Source organism: Stenella coeruleoalba (assembly GCF_951394435.1).
Source record: "Stenella coeruleoalba genome assembly, chromosome: 3".
NCBI lineage: Eukaryota > Metazoa > Chordata > Mammalia > Artiodactyla > Delphinidae > Stenella > Stenella coeruleoalba.
In genome coordinates this window covers 26,888,648-26,911,120 of record NC_137148.1, presented here as the reverse complement: position 1 = coordinate 26,911,120, position 22,473 = coordinate 26,888,648, and the positions used below count along the sequence as shown (strand labels likewise).

Here is a 22,473-nt window from a genome sequence, read left to right as displayed (position 1 = left end):
TCGTTTTCTAGAAAAAAAGAAGGGACTTCCCTGGCGGTCCAGTGGTCAGGGGGCATGGGTTTGAATCCCTGGTCGAGGAACTAAGATCCCACACTACCGTGTGGCACGGCCAAAAAATAAAAACAAACAAAAATTTTAAAAAAGAGAGAAAGAAGAATGGAAACAAAAGTGCTTAGTAAATGTAAGCCAAACTAAAGGTATCTAGTCACAACCATAACCAATACTATGACTTCCTGCTTTGTGTGTGTTTCTTATTGTACTATGTCAGTAACCTCTCGGGGCCACTGAACCCTAGGAAAAGCAGAGGTCGGCTTGGCATGATGCCCCATCAGTGGGGACAAGTTTAATTCAGCAGACACTGGGTGCCTCTGGAGATCTACGAGCGGAACAGAAGAATGACATGATCAGACTCATGCCTTGGGAAATAGCAATGGACTAGACTGGGGAGACGCTGAGGGTTCACAGCCACAGTAATCCAGGCAAGGGGTTACCAGAGGTTATATGTGGGAAGTCACACACACCCCCAAAATTGAACATGGCTCTCCGGGTGGTTAGAATTACAGGCTTCTTTTCTTTTCTTTTCTTTTTTTATGTGTTTTTCTGACTTTAGCAAATTTTCAGCAGTATATTTACTGCTTTTATAATCATAAAAAGAGGGAGGGCCCTTGAGAATGAATGCAGAGGGCTGTGCAAGAGGAATCTGAAGACTCTACAAGAGTGAGGGAGTGAACGACAGCCGAGAGGGACGCGCGTCACCAGTGATGCCAGAGGGGAAAAGCAAATGGTTGTCAGAAGAAATAGCAGAGCCAGAGGGAGGAGGAGGGGTTACGTGGACACAGAAATGACAGTGATTTCAGTTAGGGTCATGGTCAATCCAAGGTGACTGACTACAGAGCACCCAAGGGGCAGCACCAGGCTGGGGTTGGAAAGAGGGGTCTGAAGCCAGCAAGAGAAGTGAGAGCTAGAGAGAATGCTGGCTGTCGCGTCCATATGTCTTATACTTAGTACCCAGAAGCAGAGGGCGGAGGGTGAGCACACACACTTTGGGGATGCTGTTTTTAGTGGGCAAAGGACTAAAAGGAGACAGAAGAGCTAAGAGAAAGCCCAAAGAATGCTGTACCACCAAAGCTAAGAAAAACAGGGTTTCCGGAAAGAAATGGACGGAAACAGTACGGCAAGGACTAGAGCTGTATATAGCTCTACTGTAGCAGCCACTAGCTCCATGGGTGACTGCTTACATTTCAATTACTCAAGGTTAAATAAAATTTCAGTTTCTCACTCGCACTGGCCACATTTTAAATGTGCAATAGTCACATGTGGCCAGTGGCTCCTGTACTGGGCAACACAGTAGGACACAGCCAGCATCATAGAAAGTTCCCCTGGACAACACTGCTTTAGAGACATGTAGGCACGGTCTGCACTAAGGCTGATGGCTTTGGTGATGAGAAGGTCAGCGGCGACCTAACACTCTCAGAGGAGTGGTGGGTCTTGTTGTCATACTCTTACAATGGTCCTGAACAAGGGATTAAGAAGAGGAGAAAGAAGTCGGCTAATGAGAAGTAGGGCAGAGAAGGTGATGCTTGCAGTTGCTTCAGGAATAAGGGAAAGTGAATTTGCTTTCTTTGTTTGGTTTGGTTTTAAACATCATGGAGCCCCAAGCTCGCATTTAGCGTGAGAAGGGTACAGAATATTTGTGAAAGAGGAAATAACCTGTTCAGCACCAAGCCCTGTGCTTGGCAATCCTGCAGCCAGGGAGCTGGTGAGAGTCGGCAGTACGGGGATAACTGTGTCATCCTGTAGCTCTCAGCACTTACCAAGGACCCAGCACATAGAAAGCCTTCGGTAAATGTGCGCTGAATGACGGAGCTGAGACATCACAGACTACATCCAAAAAACGATGCCCGGAGTACACCTGGGCTGGCGGCAGAGTACGTGGCTCTTGCCCTCTGGAAGCCAATTAAGTGAGACAAAAGGATTGGCCACCCTGCCTCACCCCAACCTCTCCAAATACCCAGGAGTTACCTGCTTGCCTTGAGCGAGGCTGGTCCAGATTCTCCCATCAGTGATAACAGCACCACTTCCTGAGCGATGCCATTGTGAACGGCTTTGCCTGGAGCATTTCATTTTTTAATCCTAATGAAAACTCTATGAGGAATATTTAAGTATGATCCCCATCTCACAGATAAGGAAACTGAGGCTCAAGGAGATTAACATGCCCGAAGTCACTTGGTTAATAAGTAGAAGCAGGATTCAAACGCAAGCCAGCCTCCAAACTCCAGTGCGGTGCCTGTTCTTCATTCATCTCATCAAAGTTTGGTGCGTTCTAAGATTTAAAACTTCAAATTCAGTGGAGGACAAGAATGTTAAAAATAAAAGTAACAGAGGAAGAAAGATCAGAGGAGGAAGTGTCTAAACGTGGTTTAACAACTCTTACAGTTGAAAGACTGTGTGAGAATTCCTTCTCTTTTCTCATTACCCTAAACTGACGATAACAGGAATATATCACTTTAATAGCAAAATATAAATCTAACCCTTCCCCAGTTTTTCTGCCATTTTTCTACTTCTAGCGAGTCAAGTAATTTATGTGCATGACCAGCCCTGGAATTCTCCCATCCTCACCTTACTGAGTGCCTCTGTGGTCTCAGGAAGTCAGGAAAGCTCTACAATAACCTTACAGTCCCAGACAAGATTGCGCAAATGACTTTCCACCTAACTTACATCCAAAGAACATAATGCCAGCGAATGAAAATGCCAACAGGTGCTATTCAAAACCCTGCAGCGCAATATATATCATCTTCACTCTGGATTTTTTTAAAACCTATCCTTTCAATCTTATTTTCCATCACTTGAATTCCCTCATAATATATTCAGAACTCCTGTAACAATATAATTGGGGCAGATCTGAGAATTTTTCTGAGTGCTCACCAAGACAATGTAATAATCAGTAAATATGGACACGCTATCAATATGTTTTCTTAAAAAACCAATCTCAAGTATTATTTAAAACAGAGCCTTTTTCTAGAACTGGTGTAGACTTTGATGTGAGGAAGCACAGGGAGAAGAGGATGTTGGAGAAATTTTCAGGATAATATATCTGATTCTTAGAGTATAAAAATCTCAGAGAAAGTCCTTTATGAGCGACAGACACCAGAACCTTGGTCTAGGTCACTGTGCCTGCCATAAGATTCTATTTCCTGCTTCTACTCTGAAGAGGAAAAGTGCTTCAGGGTCTGCGGCAAACCTCCCTACATCCATTCTCCCATCCATTCTCTCTGTTACTCCCTTAGTAACAGATTCCTGAATTGATGTGGGGTAGCAGTGAGCCCAGCTAAAAGCACACATTTCCTGGCCCCCCTCCCAACCACGGGTAGCAAATGATACGTAAGCGAAAGTTAATGAGTGGGGCTTCCAGAGAGCCCTTCAAACAGAACTGAGTCAACTGAAAAGGATCTCTTTTTGCCTCTCATCTTTCCCCTTCTGTCTTGCCTAGAATTAAGACACAATCCCTGGAATCCTAGCCACTATCTCATGATCTTGAGGATGGATGCCATTCACTAGGATTGAGGGAGTAGAAAACAAGAAGAAGCTTGGGTCCCTGATGACATTATGGAACCATCATTCTGCCCCGGACTGCCCACCTCTGCACTTCTTACAGTTGAGAGAATAAACCTCTACATTTGTTTAAATTACTATAGCTGGAAGTCTTGGTTATTTGCAGGCAGATATAATTCCTAAGGTACCCAGGTCCTGAGGATGTGCTAGATAAAAGTTGACTAATTTGGTAACAAAAAAATGTATGGCCTAGGGCTTCCCTGGTGGTGCAGTGGTTGAGAGGCCACCTGCCAATGCAGGGGACACGGGTTTGTGCCCCGGTCCGGGAAGATCCCACATGCCACAGAGCGGCTGGGCCCGTGAGCCATGGCTGCTGAGCCTGCGCGTCCGGAGCCTGTGCTCCGCAACAGGAGAGGCCACAACAGTGAGAGGTCCACATACCACAAAAAAAAAAAAAAAAAGTATGGCCTAAATCAAGCTATATAACTGCACCACAAGAAAATGTACAAACTTAACTTATCCCTTTTAAAGTACTATATGTAATGGTCAAAGTAAACTAAAATTAATAGTAAATATAGTGAACATTCACTAAACACTCATCATGTTCCAAGAAGTTTTCTGTTTCTCTCACATACACCACCTCAGTTATTACTCAGCCTGATGCCATGAGATAAGTACTATTATTATCATTAGAAGAAACTAAGACTTGCAGGGGAAGGGCAGGGTTATGTCAGTTTGCCAAGAGCTAGTACATGGCACAGACTCTCAGGCAGGCTGACAGCCGAGTGCAAAGCCTAAGCAACCAGGCTGTAAAAGGGAAAAGAAAGGGGATATAATCAGAAAAACCCTGACACCACAGAAATACAAAGGATCACGAGACACTACTGTAAGCAACTGTATGCCAGTAAAATGGACAACATGGAAGAAATGGACAAATTCTAAGAAAGGTACAATCTCCCAAGACTGAACCAGGAAGAACAGAAATATGACCAGACCAGTCACAAGCACTGAAATTGAAACTGTTATTTAAAAACTCTCAACAAACAAAAGCCCAGGACCTGATGGCTTCACAGGCGAATTCTATCAAACATTTAAAGAAGAGCTAATATCTATCCTTCTGAAACTGTTCAAAAAAATTGCAGGGGAAGGAAAACTCCCAAACTCATTCTATGAGCTCACCATCACCCTGATACCAAAACCAGACAAAAATGTCACAAAAAAAGAAAATTACAGGCCAATATCACTGATGAACATAGATGCAAAAATCCTCAACAAAATACTAGCCATCTGAATCCAACAATACATTAAAAGGATCATATACCATGATCAAGTGGGATTTATCCCAGGGATGCAAGGATTTTTCAAAATCCACAAATCAATCAGTGTGATACACCACATCAACAAACTGAAGAATAAAAACCATATGAGCATCGCAATAGATGCAGAAAAAGTTTTTGACAAAACCCAGCCCCATTTATGATAAAAACTCTATAGAAAGCGGGCACAGAGGGAATATACCTCAACATAATAAAGGCCATATATGACAAAACTACAGCTAATATCATACTCAATGGAGAAAAGCTGAAAGCATTTCCTCTAAGATCAGGAACAAGACAAGGATGTCCACTCTTGCCACTTTTATTCAACATAATTTTGGAAGTCCTAGCTATGGCAATCAGAGAAGAAAGAGAAATAAAAGGAATCCAAATTGGAAAAGAAAAGTTAAACTGTCACTGTTTGCAGATGACATGATACTATACGTAGAAAATCCCAAAGATGGTACCAGAAAACTACTAGAGCTCATCAATGAATTTGGTAAAGTTGCAGGTTACAAAATTAATTAATACACAGAAATCTGTTGCATTCCTATACACTAACAACAAAAGATCAGAAAGAGAAATTCAAGAAACAATCCCACTTACCATCACATCAAAAAGAATAAAATACTTAGGAATAAACCTACCTAAGGTGACAAAAGACCTGAACTCTGAAAACTATAAGATGCTGATGAAAGAAATCAAAGAAGACACAAACAGATGGAAAGATATACCATGTTCTTGGATTGGAAGAATCCATACTGTCAAAATGACGATACTACCCAAGGGAGTCTGCAGATTCAATGCAATCCCTATCAAATTACCAATGGCATTTTTCACAGAACTAGAACCAAAAAATCTTAAAATGTTTATGGAGACACAAAAGACCCTGAACAGCTAAAGCAATCTTGAGAAAGAAAATGGAGCTGGAGGAATCAGGCTTCCTGACTTCAGACTATATTACAAAGCTATAGTCATCAAAACAGTATGGTACTGGGCTTCCCTGGTGGCACAGTCATTAAGAATCTGCCTGCCAATACAGGGGACACGGGTTCGAGCCCTGGTCCGGGAAGATCCCACATACCGTGGAGCAACTAAGCCCATACGCCACAACTACTGAGCCTGTGCTCTATAGCCTGCAAGTCACAACTACTGAGCCCGTGAGCCTAGAGCCCATGCTCCACAACAGAAGAAGCCACCACGATCAGAAACCTGCACACTGCAATGAAGAGTAGCCCCAACTCACCGCAACTAGAGAGAGCCCATACACAGCAACAAAGAACCAATGCAGCCAAAAATAAATAAATTTTTTAAAAAAACAGTATGGTACTGGCACAAAAATAGAAATATAGATCAATGGCATAGGATAGAAAGCCCAGAAATAAACCCACACTCCTATGGTCAATTAATCTACAACAAAGAAGTCAAGACTATACAATGGGGGAAAGACAGTCTCTTTAATAAATGGTGCTGGGAAAACTGGACAGCTACATGTAAAAGAAATGAAATTAGAACACTCTTTAACACCATACACAAAAATAAGCTCAAAATGGATTAAAGACCTAAATGTAAGACTGAACACTATAAAACTCTTAGAGAAAACATAGGCAGAACACCCTCTGACATAAACTGCAGCAAGATTTTTTCTGATCTGTCTCCCAGAGTCATGGAAATAAAAACAAAAATAAACAAATGGGACCTAATTTAACTCAAGAGCTTTTGCACAGCAAAGGAAACCATAAATAAAACAAAAAGACAACCCACAGATTGGGAGAAAATATTTGCAAATGATGTGACCAACAAGGGATTAGTTTCCAAAATTTACAAACAGCTCAAGTGGCTTAATATCATCAAAACAAACAACCCAATCAAAACATGGGCAGAAGACCTGAATAGACATTTCTCCAAAGAAGACATATAGATGGCCAAGAGGCACATGAAAAGACGTTCAACATCGCTAATTACTAGAGAAATGCAAATCAAAACTACAGTGAGATATCACCTCACACCAGTCAAAACAGCTATCATCAAAAAATCTACAAACAGGGCTTCCCTGGTGGCGCAGTGGTTGAGAATCTGCCTGCTAATGCAGGGGACACGGGTTCAAGCCCTGGTCTGGGATGATCCCACATGCCGCAGAGCAACTAGGCCCGTGAGCCACAACTACTGAGCCTGCGCGTCTGGAGCCTGTGCTCCGCAACAAGAGAGGCCGCGATAGTGACAGGCCTGCGCACCGCGATGAAGAGTGGCCCCCGCTTGCCACAACTAGAGAAAGCCCTCGCACAGAAACGAAGACCCAACACAGCAAAAATTAATTTATTAATAAACTCCTACCGCAAACATCTAAAAAATAAATAAATAAAATAAATTTTAAAAAAATCTACAAACAATAAATGCTGGAGAGTGCGTGAAGAGAAGGGAACCCTCCCACACCGTTGGTGGGAATGTAAATTGGTACAGCCACTGTGGAGAACAGTATGGAGGTTCGTTAAAAAACTAAAAATAGGACTACCATATGATTCCTCTATCCCACTCCTGGGCACATATACAGAGAAAAACATGGTCTGAAAGGATACATACACCCCAATGTTCATTGCAGCACTGTTTACAATAGCCAAGATATGGAAGCAACCTAAATGTCCATCAACAGAGGAATGGATAAAGAAGATATGGCACATATATACAATGACATATTACTCATTCATTAAAAAGGATGAAATAATACCATTTGCGGCAACATGGATGGACCTAGAGATTGTCATACTGAGTGAAGTAAGTCAGACAGAGAAAGAGAAATATCATATGATGTCACTTATATGCAGAATCTAAAAAGAAATGATACAAATGAACTTATTTACAAAACAGAAACAGACTCACAGACTTAGAGAACGAACTTATGGTTACCAGAAAGAAAGGGTCGGGGGAAGGGATAGTTACCGAGTTTAGGATTGACATGCACACACCGCTATATTTGAAATGTATAACCAACAAGGACCTACTGTATAGCACAGGGAACTCTGCTCAATATTATGTAACAACCTAAATGGGAAAAGAATTTGAAAAAGAATAGGCACATGTATATGTATAACTGAATCACTTTGCTGTATACCTGAAATTATCACAACATTGTTAATCAACTATACTGCAATATAAAGTAAAACGTTTTAAAAAATAAAATAAATAAATTTTTAAAAATTTGAAAAAAGAAAAACCAAGGATTTGGTAGATTGTATCAGAGCACATTGTATAACTCCATGCAATTCAGTTTTCAAGAAGCAGAAAAACTGAACTAATGGAAAAATAAGTTTTAAAAAGTTGTCCCAAAAATCACCAACAATAAGTCATACATACATAAAGCCAATAGTAAGTCATATACCTATGTATATACATATACATGACTTCTTATGCACTCGTATTTTGCACTGAGAAGGATACAGCACCACTTTTGTAGTATTCTTGCCAAAAATGTGTAAACTCAACTTATCATTTGAAAACACCAGATAAATCCAAATTGAGAGACATTCTACAAAATAACAGACTTATCCAAAGTGTCAGGTCATAAATAACAAGGAAAGGTTGAAGAACTATCACAGACTGGAGAAGATTAAGAAGACACACAACTGGGCTTCCCTGGTGGCGCAGTGGTTGAGAGTCTGCCTGCCCATGCAGGGGACGCGGGTTCGTGCCCCGGTCCGGGAGGATCCCACATGCCGCGGAGCGGCTGGGCCCGTGAGCCATGGCCGCTGGGCCTGCGCGTCCGGAGCCTGTGCTCCGCAACGGCAGAGGCCACAACAGTGAGAGGCCCACGTACTGCAAAACAAACAAACAAACAAACAAAAAGAAGACACACAACTAAATAGATTGGATCCTGGAACAGAAAAAGAGCATTCGGAGGAAACGTAGTAAATTTCAAATAAAGCCTGTAGTTTAGTCAGTAGTATTGTACTAATGTTAATTTTCTTATTTTGATAACTGTACTATGCCCATTTAAATTGTTAACATTAGAGGAATCTGGGTAAAAGGTATACACAAACTCTATTTTTTTTAAAGTTCTCTGTACATCTAAAATTATTTCAAAATAGATTTGTTTTTTAATTTTCCAAAAATGACCTCTGAAAAGAAGTTAGGTCCAGATCGAGAGTTGAATTGTTTCAAGGAATATTCTTATGGTATATAAACTGTTCTAGAGCATAAAAACAATGGAAAGTGTCCCAATTAATTTTATAAAGCTAATATTAACCTGATATTAAAATCTGACAATACCACCTGAATGCAAGAAAACTGTCTAATCTCATGAGTATAGATTCAAAAATCGTAAATAAAACACTAAAAAGTTAAAATCAGCAATACATCTAAAAAAATCATGACAAACTATGCTTAATTCCAAGAATACTATAATGGCTCAATACTAGGAAATTTATTAAAAGTACAGATAAAATATATTTGATAACACTCATCACTCACTTCCAATTTTTAAAACCACACTTCATAAACTAAAGAATATTTTAACATCTACTTCTGACAAGATATTAGAAATTAAGTATCACCATTGTTATATAATATTATTCTAGAGGCTACGGCCAATGCAGTAAGAAAAGAAAGATAAATAGAACATTCAACTATCAAAATGGAGGCATAACTATTGTTATTATTTGAAAGTGATTAAGAAAATCTATTAGAACAGAGGATTTAATATGTGGAATTCTTGTTTTCTCTATAACAACTACAGTTACAAAATGTAATAGGAAAAGATCATGAACATAATAAAAACCAAAAAACATAAAATGTCTAAGAATGAACTCAGCAAGAACGGTGCAGAATTCAAATAAAGAAAACTGCAAAACTCTGCTTATGGACACAAAAAGAAATTCAAATAAATAAAATAATTTAAAAGTTAGATGATACAGGGTTGACAGAGATACAGGAAAACAAAATATCTCATACACTGTTGCAAAAATGTAAATTGGCAAACCTCTTTAGAGGACAACTTTGGCAATATCCATCAAAATTTAAATGCATGTAATATTTGACCCAGAATTCTACTTCTAGAAGCTTGTCTTACAGATTACACACACATACATACGTGTGTATGTATGTGCACACATGAATGCACATGGCAAGGCAACTCAATATAGCATTGCTCTTACAGCAAAAAGCTGGAAACGACATAAATATTAAAAAACAAAAGACTGATTAAGAAAGATGGCATATCAGCATTATAAAATACTATGTATCCATACTGTAGATAGTATGATCATTTTATTGAACATTTTTCATAAATATATAATTTTTAATAAAATAGACAAGACGGACATCTAAATATTATCAATGTACCTTTATCTGCAGGGCAGAGTTTCAGTAACTTATTTTCTTCCCTATGCTTTTCTATGTTTCTCAAATTTTCTGTAATACTTGTGTATTGTAATGAGCAGGGAAAAGTAATGCAAGCTCTATCCGTGGATGAAAGGAATTCCAGTACCTAATTTGTACTTGCGCACTTATAATATGCATTCACATGCATTGCCTCAAAATGCTATGCTTGCAGTAGCCAACTTGCAAAACTCAGAATAAATTTTTTTCATTTTTCACCAGTCTCTACCACTATCTCAATGAATTCAATACTGTAACCAATGATGTAATTACATTCTGATCTTGGGTCAAGAAGCAAAACTGCCACTCTGCTTGTGTAAAGATAGGGGGAAAGACAGTGATGGGAGCAAGCAGGGGAAAACTGGGTGTTTATCCTTCAAGCCTGAAATCTTCAATTTTATCCGCTACAGGAAGAGAGGTTACTTTTGATTCAACAACTTTGCTTTATTCCCGTGAGAAGTATGATTCATTATGTTTATACACAATGATCTACTGCTTAAGTAAGCCAGGAGCTTATCAGAGCAGGAAACTGAGGCATATGCTTTAAGGTTTAGATCCCATCTAACTGTATCTCGACCATGATAACTGAGAAGTGGAGCTCAGCGTGAACATGCTGTTCGTGATACACACACTTACAGTTCCCCTGTAACTGCCAACGTGCAGGACTTGAGAAAATGGTCCATAGCCCTACACTGTTTACTTCAGAGAGAGCCCTAACCACATTTGGGGAAAATGTTTTATACCTGCGATCTTGATGACTTCCTAGAACACCCTCCATCACAGGAACCCTGGGAACTTCCCCAGATCCATTTTAAGGAGTTAAATGCTTTTGATTGTAACTGTTAGTGGCTTCCCAACTTTTTTTTTTTCTTTGCAGTCGCTGGCCTCTCACTGTTGTGGCCTCACCCGTTGCGGAGCACAGGCTCCGGACGTGCAGGCTCAGCGGCCGTGGCTCACGGGCCTAGCTGCTCTGCGGCGCGCGGGATCCTCCCGGACCGGGGCACGAACCCGTGTCCCCTGCATCGGCAGGCGGACTCTCAATCACTGCGCCACCAGGGAAGCCCAAGTTCCCCAACTTTTTATAAGAGAAGCTAAGAGACAGTAATCTGGAAGGAGGAGGGACTGGGAGCAGCACCTTTCAAAATTTTTTACCTCGATTTACAGTAATGGTTATTTTATTTATTTCACATTGTGGTCCATTACAAATACATGTGTAACATGCATAAATATATACACACAAACATGTAATCATATTCCTAAAATAAAAGTTGTATGAAACCGTACATATGCTATGTGTGACACACTTTGACATGTTCTATTCTATTACGTTGATGTGTTCGAGTCTATTCCATGCTACTAAAAATTCTGTCCAAATCTCTCTAAAATTACTCCAGCAGTCCATCATGGTGGCAACCCAAAGTTGGAAATGCACTGGGGAGGGGTCCTCAGGGCCTGGATTTATGATCCTTTGGAGTGCTGGAGTGAGCTATGTTCTCCCCAAGTCCCTTGGCATCACAGGTGGTGGTAACTTTTTGCTCTGAGTTCTCAGAGAAGGAAAGCTTGAGACCTTATGAGAAGTGGGAGTGTTCAGAATCACAAATTTCTAAAACTCTATCTATGGAAATCAAATCTACAGAGATGACTCAAGTTATTGGCCCTGTCTCACAATCCCTTTTTGACACCCTGGCAGTGGGAGGGGAAACCGGAGGCAGAGTTACCGTAGGAAGAGCTGTTGAAGAGCTCGATGTTGAAGAAGGCGTAGTCTCCGCTGGTCATCCCGTGCCTGTGCGCCGCCAGCATGATGCCGCGGATGGTGTCGCTGCTCGCACACATGATCACCACTGCGGGGAGGAACAAACAGACGCGTGAAACGCCCCTGCACGGAGGACAGCATCTGACGGGGAGCAGGGCACGGCTAAAGTCCTAAAGAATCTTCACAAATTATTCATGAATTACAAAGGGCAGAATAATAGCTTGACAATGGAGAAAGCTATCCATCGCCACCATAACAAAGTGATGGACATCAACATCACCCACCATGGGAGCAGACTCAGGAGTCCCCTGGTGTAACACACCCCGGGCCCCAAACCTCACAGTGGGCGACCTGAATCTAATCAGAAGGAAGGCTCTGCAAACCCAGCTTGGGGGACTGTGTATAGAATAGCGGACCTGCGCCCTTCAAAGTGGTCACTTTCATGAAAAACAAAGATGGCCTGAGGAAATGTTCTAGACTAAAAGAGACTTAGAGAAACAGAAAGCTGACTGCAGTGTGTGGTCCTGGATTGGATCCTGGACCTTAGAAAAATAATAATAAAAGTTTTTCTACAAAGGGCATTATTGAGACAACTGGAGAAATTTGAATAAGGTCTGTAAATTGGATAATAGTATTGTGTTTGTGTTAAAGTTCTTGCTTTTCATAATTCTACTGTGGTTATATGAGTGGATGTCCTTGTTCTTAGGAAACACACACTTCAGTTTTCAGGGGTAAAAGAGCATGATAGCTCTATTTACTCTCAAATGGTTCATTAAAAAGATAGTAATATTTGTGCATGTATATGTACCTGTGTATATATTTGGAGGGGCAAGGGAGGGAAGGGGGAGATTAGAATGGCAAAGCATACCGGCAGAATGCTAACCATTGGTAAAAGTCTGGGTGAAGGCTATAGGAGGTGCTTTATACGTTCTTACGTCTTTTCCAAACATACACAATTGTTTCAGAATGAATTCCTTTAAAAAAAATACTTCCAATAAATTCCCAGATTTGCCCAATATAAGATAGTGAGGCTTGTCAGCTGCTTTTTATGCTTCTACTCGCATAGTAAACCTACTTTCCTGAGAAAGCTTTCATCTGGCAAATCAGAGGATGCAGCGAGCGCTACAGGCTTTCTGCAGTCTGAATGTAGAACCCTTTTTCTCAAGCTATCTCAACATATATAGGAAATAGTTACCAAGATTCCAGGTCCCTCCCCACGTGCTCTCAGTTCACAGCCACACTGTCAGAGCTGAGAGGCTTTAAGCAGCTGCAGAAAAGCGTTGTCTGCCACGTAAGAGCTGCAACGGACTAGAGGGAAGTGGGGACCTGGCCTTCATCCAGTTATTTTGATCACTGTTGATGGCCCCTGGCCCCCAAGACAGTGCCCGCTGTGCTTTTCTGCACACATGGAGGAGAGGAGAAGCCTGGGCGCCATAACCACATTATCGCCATGCGTGCCAGCCCTGCAGGTTGTGTATGTTCTTTGTAAAAGCATGGGTGCTGAAAGATGCAGAACAAACTTCAGGCTGTGCCAAAGCCTCCTTGGCAGCCTGCGCGAAGGGCCAGGCGCTTGCTGACATTTCGTTTACTGCACAGGTTAATTCAGAGCGTTAGATCATGACTCTGACATTTCTTTCGACAAAAGGGCTCAGGCGACAGGCTCAAAGTCTGCAGAACAAGTTTTTAAAACAATACAAAACTCCGATAGATTTATAACTGTGGGAGTAGGTGTTGTTTGTGCCTGGAAATACAGTTATATATTTGGGATGAATAGTCAAATTTCAAGATGTCTCAGTAAGGAAGCTTTTGAAGAAACTCCTCATTACTCACTGTGATCTAGACACTTGTTTTAGCTCCAATTTGATTCTAGTCCTCTAAATGACAAAAGAGCCAAGGTGTCTCCCAAAACAACCTGGGCTAAGGCTGGACAAGTTGGAAGAGTGTGGATTCCAAGGGTGGGCAGCACCGGGAGGCTCCAGGAAGCCTGGCTGACTCTCCACTGGCAGACCTCATCATGTTTTGATCACTTGACCATAGTCCAGAGTCTGGCTCTAAACCTTAAGACACAGAACCTGATTCTGTCAGCACATAAAGAGTAGAGTCATTGCTTGGGGGAGCAGAGTCCCGATAACCTAACTCAGATATTTTTAGATAATCTGAAGTGAAGATTAATTTCAATGAGGACCACAGTGGTCACAAACATGTTTGTGCCGACATAAACCTGGGAGTGCTCGTTGAGGAGCCAAATTATAAGCAGAAGGATGTTAGTGAGGGTGACGTCAGAATCAGGGAGATCAGCTGCAGGGTTCAAGCATCCAAAGGCATCAGGTCTTGATAACCCAAAGCATCCGTCTAAGAGCTACACCTGGCCCAGGCCTGAACAGGCTGTGTCCTCAGGCCAGAGCACAGGCTTCCCCAAGTCCTGGATGGGCTGTCTGTCAGCCCAACACTGGCCTCTCTGTCACTTCTTTTCTATGTTTACAGCCCTGGCCCTTCTCCTTCTCTCTCTTCCCATCACCACTAAGATCAACCCCTTGTGATAGACACATTCTTTCTTTAAATGTCAGTACCTGCTTGGACCAAGCAAGAGTGACACAGAGCAGCACTGAGCCTATCTGAGCAGACTGGAATTATTGTAGATCCCATCTGTTTTGTGTGGACGATGTGGTCCAATTCTGAAAACGAAATCCTAACTCCCATCTTCATGGGTCAGGTATTGTTTTTCTTCCACAAAACAAACCCATAGTGCACATTATCGCCCAGTTTAAGTTGGAGCAAGCACTTAATGACACTGGCCGAGCAGTCAGAATGCAGAGTCCTTCTACATTTGTAGAATGTTCCTTAATCTCTTATGGCTTTTTCATTCATGCCTAATTCAACAGCAAGTATTTTTAGCAACATGCCTCTATACAATCTTTCGGAAGGTTGAAAATAGTTTTCACTGAAATAGCTTTCTCTTCTTACTCATGTTTCATCAGTTTACATAATAACTAATTAAATTGCATACTTATAATAATAAGTACAACTGCTTTAAACAGATTTATGAGAAATGTGCTGGCAAACATGGGAGAAGTATACCGGCTACCAGCGTTCACTGACAGCCAATAAAGTTTATAGAGAAAAGGAGAGCATCAGCTAACGCTGCAAGCTGCTTAAGTGGAGGTCAATTAAAATAATTTCTGCTACACTTAAGTATATTTAAATATATAAATATTTAAACATATATTAAGTATATTTAAGTATATTAAATAGATATTTAAATATATAAGTACTAACATTTTTGGTCAAATTGTTAAACTTCTAGAAGAGGAAATGATGATGCAATTCCAAGTTTCTGGATAGACTTTTCATCATTCTGCTCTATTTTTTCCCCCTTGCCAAAGAACATGTGATATTCCATGTTACCCTCCACTATCTGTGATATTCCATGTTACCCTCCACTATCTGATTCCCACAATGTCTTCTGTTAAGTGGCTTCTCCCTACTGCAACACGTTCTTGCAATCACTCTAAGAACAGCAGAGAGAAGTACAAAGGGGTGGCTAGAGAAGTCAATTCAGAGACCCCAAAACAATCCAGGAAGCATACCTGAGTTAGGGTGATACCCTTTCCCCCTTTCAGGTTTACATTTGGAGCAACCTCTAACAGAAGGCCACTCTTCATCTCCCCATGTGCCTTCATTTGTCCCTCTCCCCCCATTCCCGTGGGGGAGGAGAAGGAGGGAACTGTCTGATTGCTGAGTCTGGAAAAGACAACTGGGCATACGGGACGCAGCCCTTTCTTCCTTCCTCTTTGGGGTGTGTCTGCTTGCAGAGAGTACACATTACGGGCAACTTTCACCCTGTAGTAAGGGGCGTGTCCTGGAGGGGGGCCTGCAGCGCTACCTGTGATTTAGTGGATGACCCTGCCTAATTATGAGGGGAAGTAATAGCAGGCAGGCCCTTTTGGCAACAGATCTAAACCCATGTTCTCCAACAGGTTATCAATAATAAAAATGACATTTTCATATTCTCCATCTGACTCTTGCATCCATCTTCTACTAAATTCTAAACTTACAAGGGAGAAGAGAGGTTATTCCATGGAAGCAAAACAAGATATGCCATGTACTGCAAATTGAAAATATGACAGCAGAAATTTAAAACTAAAACTCAATAGTAACTGTGGGAGTAGCCAAAGAAACATCTAAGTAAGAGGAACTTTTTTTTAAAAGACAGGTGGTAAATAGGAGAAAAGGGATGAGAAAAACAGAGTCCCAAATCAGAAAGCCTAACATACAAATAAAACAAATTGTAGAAAGAGAGAACAGAGAAAATGAGGGGATATAAGAAATAATTTAAGACATTTTCCCGGAACTAAAAGACATGAGTTTGTGAACGGAAGAGACTTACCCTTCAATACCCTAAAGGGCATACGGCAAAATATGGGCACACAAGTACAATCAAAATGAAATGTTAAAACACTGGGAGAAAAAGGGGATTCTAAAAATTTACAGAAAAAATAGCAAACAATAGGTCAAAAATCACAATCGAATCAAGCTTTCCAATAGCACCACTGGAACGTAAATGACAATTCTTCAAATGTTGAGGAAAAATTATTTCCAACCTGGAATTCTATAGTTATGTATAAGGGTAGGAAGAAGAAACTTCAGTCATGAAAGGTCTCAAACTTTAGCTCTCAACCATCCTTTCTCAGAAAGCTCCTGGAGGATGTGCTCCACCAAAAGAAGGCCATAAACCAAGAAATAGGAACACATAGGGATCTAGCTCAAAAGGGAGAGGTGATAGAGTTGCAGAGGATGTGGAAGAAAGAATCCAGAGTGGCAACCATGTGGTATGCTTAGAAAATAACCAAACTGGAGCAACTCAGGAGGCTTAAAATAGAGAATTGGTAGATAATTTAGTTATAAGTTCATAGGAAACTAAGCAAAAATAGACTATATTTTTAACCCCAAGGAAAACAAGTAGGGCAATAAAGAAATATCATTGTAGTAGCTTATATGGCTCAACTACATATAGCATTTAGACGGTAATAATAATACAGACACTGAATACTGAGCTAACCAAAAAAAAACCTGACACGATCATATTGAAAGGATGACTGGAAGGAAAGCTTGAGTGTGTGGTTAACAGGCAGTAGAAGAAAACTAAATCACTATCTTCCCCTGGGATGGCAAGAAATAAGACCTAAACCTGAAAAAAATAAAAAATAATGTTATTTAGAGGTCTGAAGTCAAATACCTACAGACATAGCTACAGGAGTTGAAAATAGTTGCCTCTGGGAGGTGAGATATGGGGAGCAGGAGATAGGAAACTCTTACTCCTAGTAAGAGTTGTGTCATTTTCTGACTTTCTAAACTACATAGCTGTATAACTTTCATAAAAATAAAATCTATTATTTAAAAATATATATTTCTCTCTGGCTGTTTTTACTTTACATAAGCAATAGGTTTCATTTGCAAAATAGAGACTGCACCTTTATTTTTTTTTCTTCACAAAGTTCCATCTACTCCAAAGGCTTTCAGAATTTCTACACTGCAGCCTACAATGCTTCTTTTACCCCCGCTATGAATTAGTTATTTTACATTTATCGTGGGTTCTTTGCTTAAAAACTCTGACCAAACTCTCTGTCATTTACCCCAGCCTAATTCTAAAAATAAATGACTCTTCTACTGATTAAATACTGTTATCACTACAGTTGTTATGCAGGCCAAGAATAATGACATATTAATAACTAAAAAGATAAAACTACAGTTCTTCATACAAAAATGTTGTGTGCACACACTTCTGGCTCTGCATCTTATGAGATGTATAGACAAAACAACTGCTGGCTTTTATTGCTTAAAAAAATATTTCTTTTTAAACTTCCCTTTTTAAAAATAAATTTATCGTTGAGTATAGAATATTGAGGGTAGTAGTTGACTTTTTAAAAATAATACATGCTCAGGTGTGTGTATTTTAGTGATATATGTTAGCTAAAAACATGAGAGAAAAAATGTTAATTATTGATTTTGATAGTAAATCCCTAAGAAGAATAAATAATACCCCTCAGTTTTTCATTCTATAGCACACACGTAGCCAAATGAAATTTTAGTTATATTATTATTAGAGATGGTGGCATTATCAGTTTTACCCTTTAAGAGACCAAAACTTTTGGGACTTCCCTGGTGGCACAGTGGTTAAGAATCCATCTGCCAATGAAAGGGACATGGGTTCAAACCCTGGTCCGGGAAGATCCCACATGCCGCCGAGCAGCTAAGCCCGTGCGCCACAACTACTGACCCTGCGCTCTAGAGCCTGTGTGCCACAACTACTGAAGCCCGTGTGCCTAGAGCCTGTACTCCGCAACAAGAGAAGCCACCGCAATAAGAAGCCCGTGAACCGCAACAAAGAGTAGCCCCTGCTCCTGCAACTAGAGAAAGCCTGCACGCAGCAACAAAGACCCAACACAGCCAAAAACTTGATTAATTAATTTTTTAAAAAAAGAGAGATTAAAACTTTTGTGATCTGATTTTAAAGATGAACTTAAGTCCAAAAAGATGCTAAAAGCATTATCTTCAAAAGGGGGGGGGGTGACTCTCTAGTTCTATGATATTTAATATGGAATTTTCAAAGACAAAAATAGAGTCAGTTCCATTTTACACTCGAGTGAGCAGAAATCAGAACCACCAAATACCAGTCTGAAGAGGCCTGATTCTCATCCCACCTCCGTTTCACAGAAGAGGAAATTCGGCCTCTGAGAAAGTAAGTGACTTAGGCAGGCCCTGCAGCAGCTGAGTGCAGCCGCCAGATCCAGAGGGTCTGCTTCTCACCCTTGACAGGGTCTCGCCTTCCGGTAAAGGAGATTATCACCATATATATAAAATAATTATAACAACTCTAATAAAACCTAGGTTTATGGAGCACTCAGGAGGCATCTGCACTGTTTCAGAGCATTCCTGTAAGATAGCTCATTTGCTCCTCCCAGCATCCCCCCACTTTACCTGAGGAGCCCGAGGTACAGAGGTTTATGGCAGCCCAAGCTCCCTCCCCAGTGAATGCCTCAGCCAGGCCAAGAGCTCTGAAAATTCAAACGCCACTAAATCCTTGTACTGGACCCCTATTTAACCCATTAACCACTTATGGTGAAATAAAGGTGATTAGTAAAACTGAAAGACCCCCAGAGAGAGCTCTGTTATCAAGCAGCTTTCTCTCCTGAGAGTAGGGAATTTCAGGGGAGGGAGGAGGGCTTAGGGGAGAAATTATTTTGTTTCATATTTCTGAACAACTGCCAAGTCACTGTTGGAAATGTATTTTAGAGTAAGAATGGTAACCTTCTCACCTGTAAAACATACCGGTCAGTCAAACAAACTTTCACCGCTAGATTCAAACTTGGGGGGGAAAAAAAGTAAAGAGGCTTGGGAACATCTACGAGGCTTTCGGAATTAAAAAATAATCAGCAGCAAGACTGTAGCCCAATCTCTTTGAAGCCCCCAGACCCACTAGGGCCCTGACGCCCTCCCTACCCTCTGGCTCAGCCACACCCTTGTGAGGCTGAGGGGCCCCGGTGGCCTCGATCTGCCCTCTTCTGGGCCGACCTCGGCCACGAATCCCAGGCCACGTGCGAGGAGATCACCACTGGCACTGAGACCTTCAGGGCAGTAGCATCACGGACGCATTGGCAGACCGCGGATCTCGCCCGTAGGGGGACACACCCCCAGCCCCAGCCCAAGCTGGGAAGTCTCCAACTCCTAGCTCCAAGCCCTCGAGAGCGAGAGCTGAATAGTCAGGTTCGGGGGCTAGAGCAGCCCGAGGTGTGCAGGGGTCTGCCGTAACCTGGGGACTGGGAGTGGGAGAGCAGATGTGGCTTTCTCAGCCTGGCGTGGCGAATCCGCAGCCATTGTATACAAGCGCCCTTTTTCATAATCAGCAAAGCCGGCGCCCCGCCTGCTTGGCTGGCAGGAATTCGGCGCAGACAGCCTGTAGTTCGAATGCTCAAAACTTGGCCGTGCATCCCCACTGTCAACACTTCCCGCCTCCTCGCTCTAAAGAGTGCGTTCACTCCGAGTCCGAAGTAGTCAAACTGGGAAGGGGGATGACCGCAGCGCCATCCTCTTTGGAACCTTTACCCACTCTCACCTGTTCCTGAGGCCCCCTGCCTCCGCTTGCGCTGTCTCCCACGGCCAGCGCCCAGGTGCCCAGCCGTGCCAAGTCGTGGGCTAGCCCCGCGCCCGGCTCGGCCCCTCTCCCCTTCCATCTCCCCGTGTCGGGTAGTGGGGAGCTTTGCTGGGGTTGCACCCCACTGACAATAGAGGCGCGTGCGCGCCGAGCGGGAGCAGGCAGGATTCCCTGAGTGATATGCACCCAAACCTGACATCGGTAAGGAGGGAGCTGCGCTATGCTGGCATCTCCGCCCGCCATCCCGCAGGTCTACTCTGCAGTACAATGAGGCAGCCGCACTGGGGGATTCCGCGATTATATATCCGTGACCAGCCGCTTCTCCTCCCATTCCCTGTAGCCATAGACACTACCCTCAACCTTGAGCTCTTTGGCCAGTTTGGTGGTTATTCAAACCCCCAAAGACCCGCGGAGAAAACTTCAAGGGGGCGGGGGCGGGAGGACGTGGAAAGGAGGTTCAGCGCCCGCTTCCCCAGCGCGCGCGCTCTAGCAAAGCCTAGCTGCCGGCGCTTTAGACCGCGATGCCGAACGCGCCGGGGGCAGTGAGTGTCGCCAGAGTCCAGACACTGCGAGGCATTTTTGATGGAAACCACAGAAGCCCGTTCATAAGCGGCTGGAGGGGCCAGGGAAGGAATGAGAAGGGCGATACAATGAGCCTTTAAAAGAAAGCTGGGATCTGTGCGAGGAGCAGCCGGGAAACCCGGAGACCGGAGCGAACCGTGAGGCGGAGCGTCTGCTGTAGAGCGTACACTTCCGCACTCGGAGGGGGCGCACGTCGGCAAAGACCGGGTAACAAATTCCTTCGGCCTCGTCACGCTTTCAGACCCTGGTTGGAGAAGGGCACCCGTAGTGAGCCCCTAACCACAAGCCCGGCGCCGGAGCCAGGGAAGCGAGAAAGAAAAAACCCAGGAGCTTTGACAGCACCTGTTGGACCAGAGCACTAGCGAGTTGCGAGCTCACATGCCCCTCCCCCAGGCTCCACCACCTCCCCTGGACGCTCTGCGTACACCCGACCACAGCCATGGATGATGGTCAAAGGTCGTCGCAGCCAGACAGCGCACAGCCCGGCGAGTCCAAGCGCACGCGCCCTCCCCGGGTCCTCAGTGCCGCAGCGGGTAGTGGGGTCCCCAGAGGAGCGGACGAGCGTGTAGCGAGAGCCGCGGAGAGCGGTTGGGTTAGGGCCTGGGGCCCGAGGCGCACTTCTGCTCACCTCGCTCACTGGCCTGGATGTAGCGCACGATGTCGTCCACATCCAAGTCTTTGGTCTCATCAAAATTGTAGGCGGACGTGTGCAAGCCTTCCTCCTGGAAGACCTCATGGACCCCCTCGAGGGTGAAGTAGCAGTTCCGCTCCAGCTTGTCGTCGCTGTAGACCAGCACGGCGCGGCTCCACTGGTGGTGGCGGAACAGGGCGAGCATCATCTCGCCCATCTTGGCGTACGCGGGCGCCACGCGCGTGAGGTGAGAGTACTCCGTGTCCTTATGCCGGAAGCCGGCTGCCAGTGCCCCGGCCGACAGCATGGGTAGGTCCCAGTGCGACGCTAGCCGGGCCACCGGCGCCGCCGCGTACTCGCACACAGGCCCCAGGATGAGGTCGGGCTTGGCGCCCCGCGCCGCCGCCACGCGGTCCACCAGACTGAAGAGTGCGCGGTTGCCGCAGTCCGAGTCTTCGTAGGCCACCTGGAAGCGAGTGCCGGGTGGCAGAAGCCGCCGCCGGGTCCCGTTGCCCTCCACGCTGCGCAGCGCGTATTCGATGGCCGGCCGCACCCGAGCCAGGGAGAACAGGTACGAGTCGTCCTGGGGCAACAGCACCAGCACCTCGATCTTCTGCGGCGGCAGCGCCTCTCTTTCCCGGCGCCCGCCGCCCGGGCCCGCGCCCCCGCCGACACCGCCACCCGTGCAGCCGGCCAGCAACGCCCAACCGAGCAGGACGCACGCGGAGAAAGTGAGCACCAGCAGGGACGGCATCGTGCCGCAGGAAAGCGCCTGCCCTCGGTGCGGACTCGCCCTCTGCCCCCCACCGACCCTTCCTCTTTCCTCCCCACTCTTCTCTCCGAGGTCCCTGCGCCCCCTTGGGCGCTCTAAGAAAACAGAATACCCCCTTCACTAACTCGCCGAAAGAGAGAGGAAGAGTCCTCCTTTGCAATGCCACTCGTTTAAAAAAAAAGAAAAAAAGAAAAAGTTCACCGGGTGTAAACCTGTACGTCTGTAATATATTTATATATATACTTCTTATAAATATATATATTCGCCCTCCCTTTAATATATACTATTTTGCTTAGAGGTGGCTTCTTATTTGGGCATTGCTAAGGTTGCTTTTGAAAGCGTATT

At 43.7% G+C, this 22,473-nt stretch overlaps 1 protein-coding gene across 1 annotated transcript in view; it reads right to left on the bottom strand.

Annotated features, from left to right (window-relative positions):
• NPR3 (natriuretic peptide receptor 3) overlaps window positions 1-22,237 on the bottom strand; it is a 64,887-nt gene extending 42,650 nt beyond the window's left edge. The window contains exons 1-2 of the mRNA XM_079918272.1: window positions 21,354-22,237; window positions 11,957-12,079 (exon numbers count right to left, since the gene is read on the bottom strand). Of these exons, the coding sequence (XP_079774398.1) occupies window positions 11,957-12,079; window positions 21,354-22,110 (880 nt within the window). The 5' untranslated portion in view covers window positions 22,111-22,237. The remainder of the gene's footprint in view (window positions 1-11,956; window positions 12,080-21,353) is intronic.
• Between the last annotated feature and the right edge of the window lie 236 nt (window positions 22,238-22,473).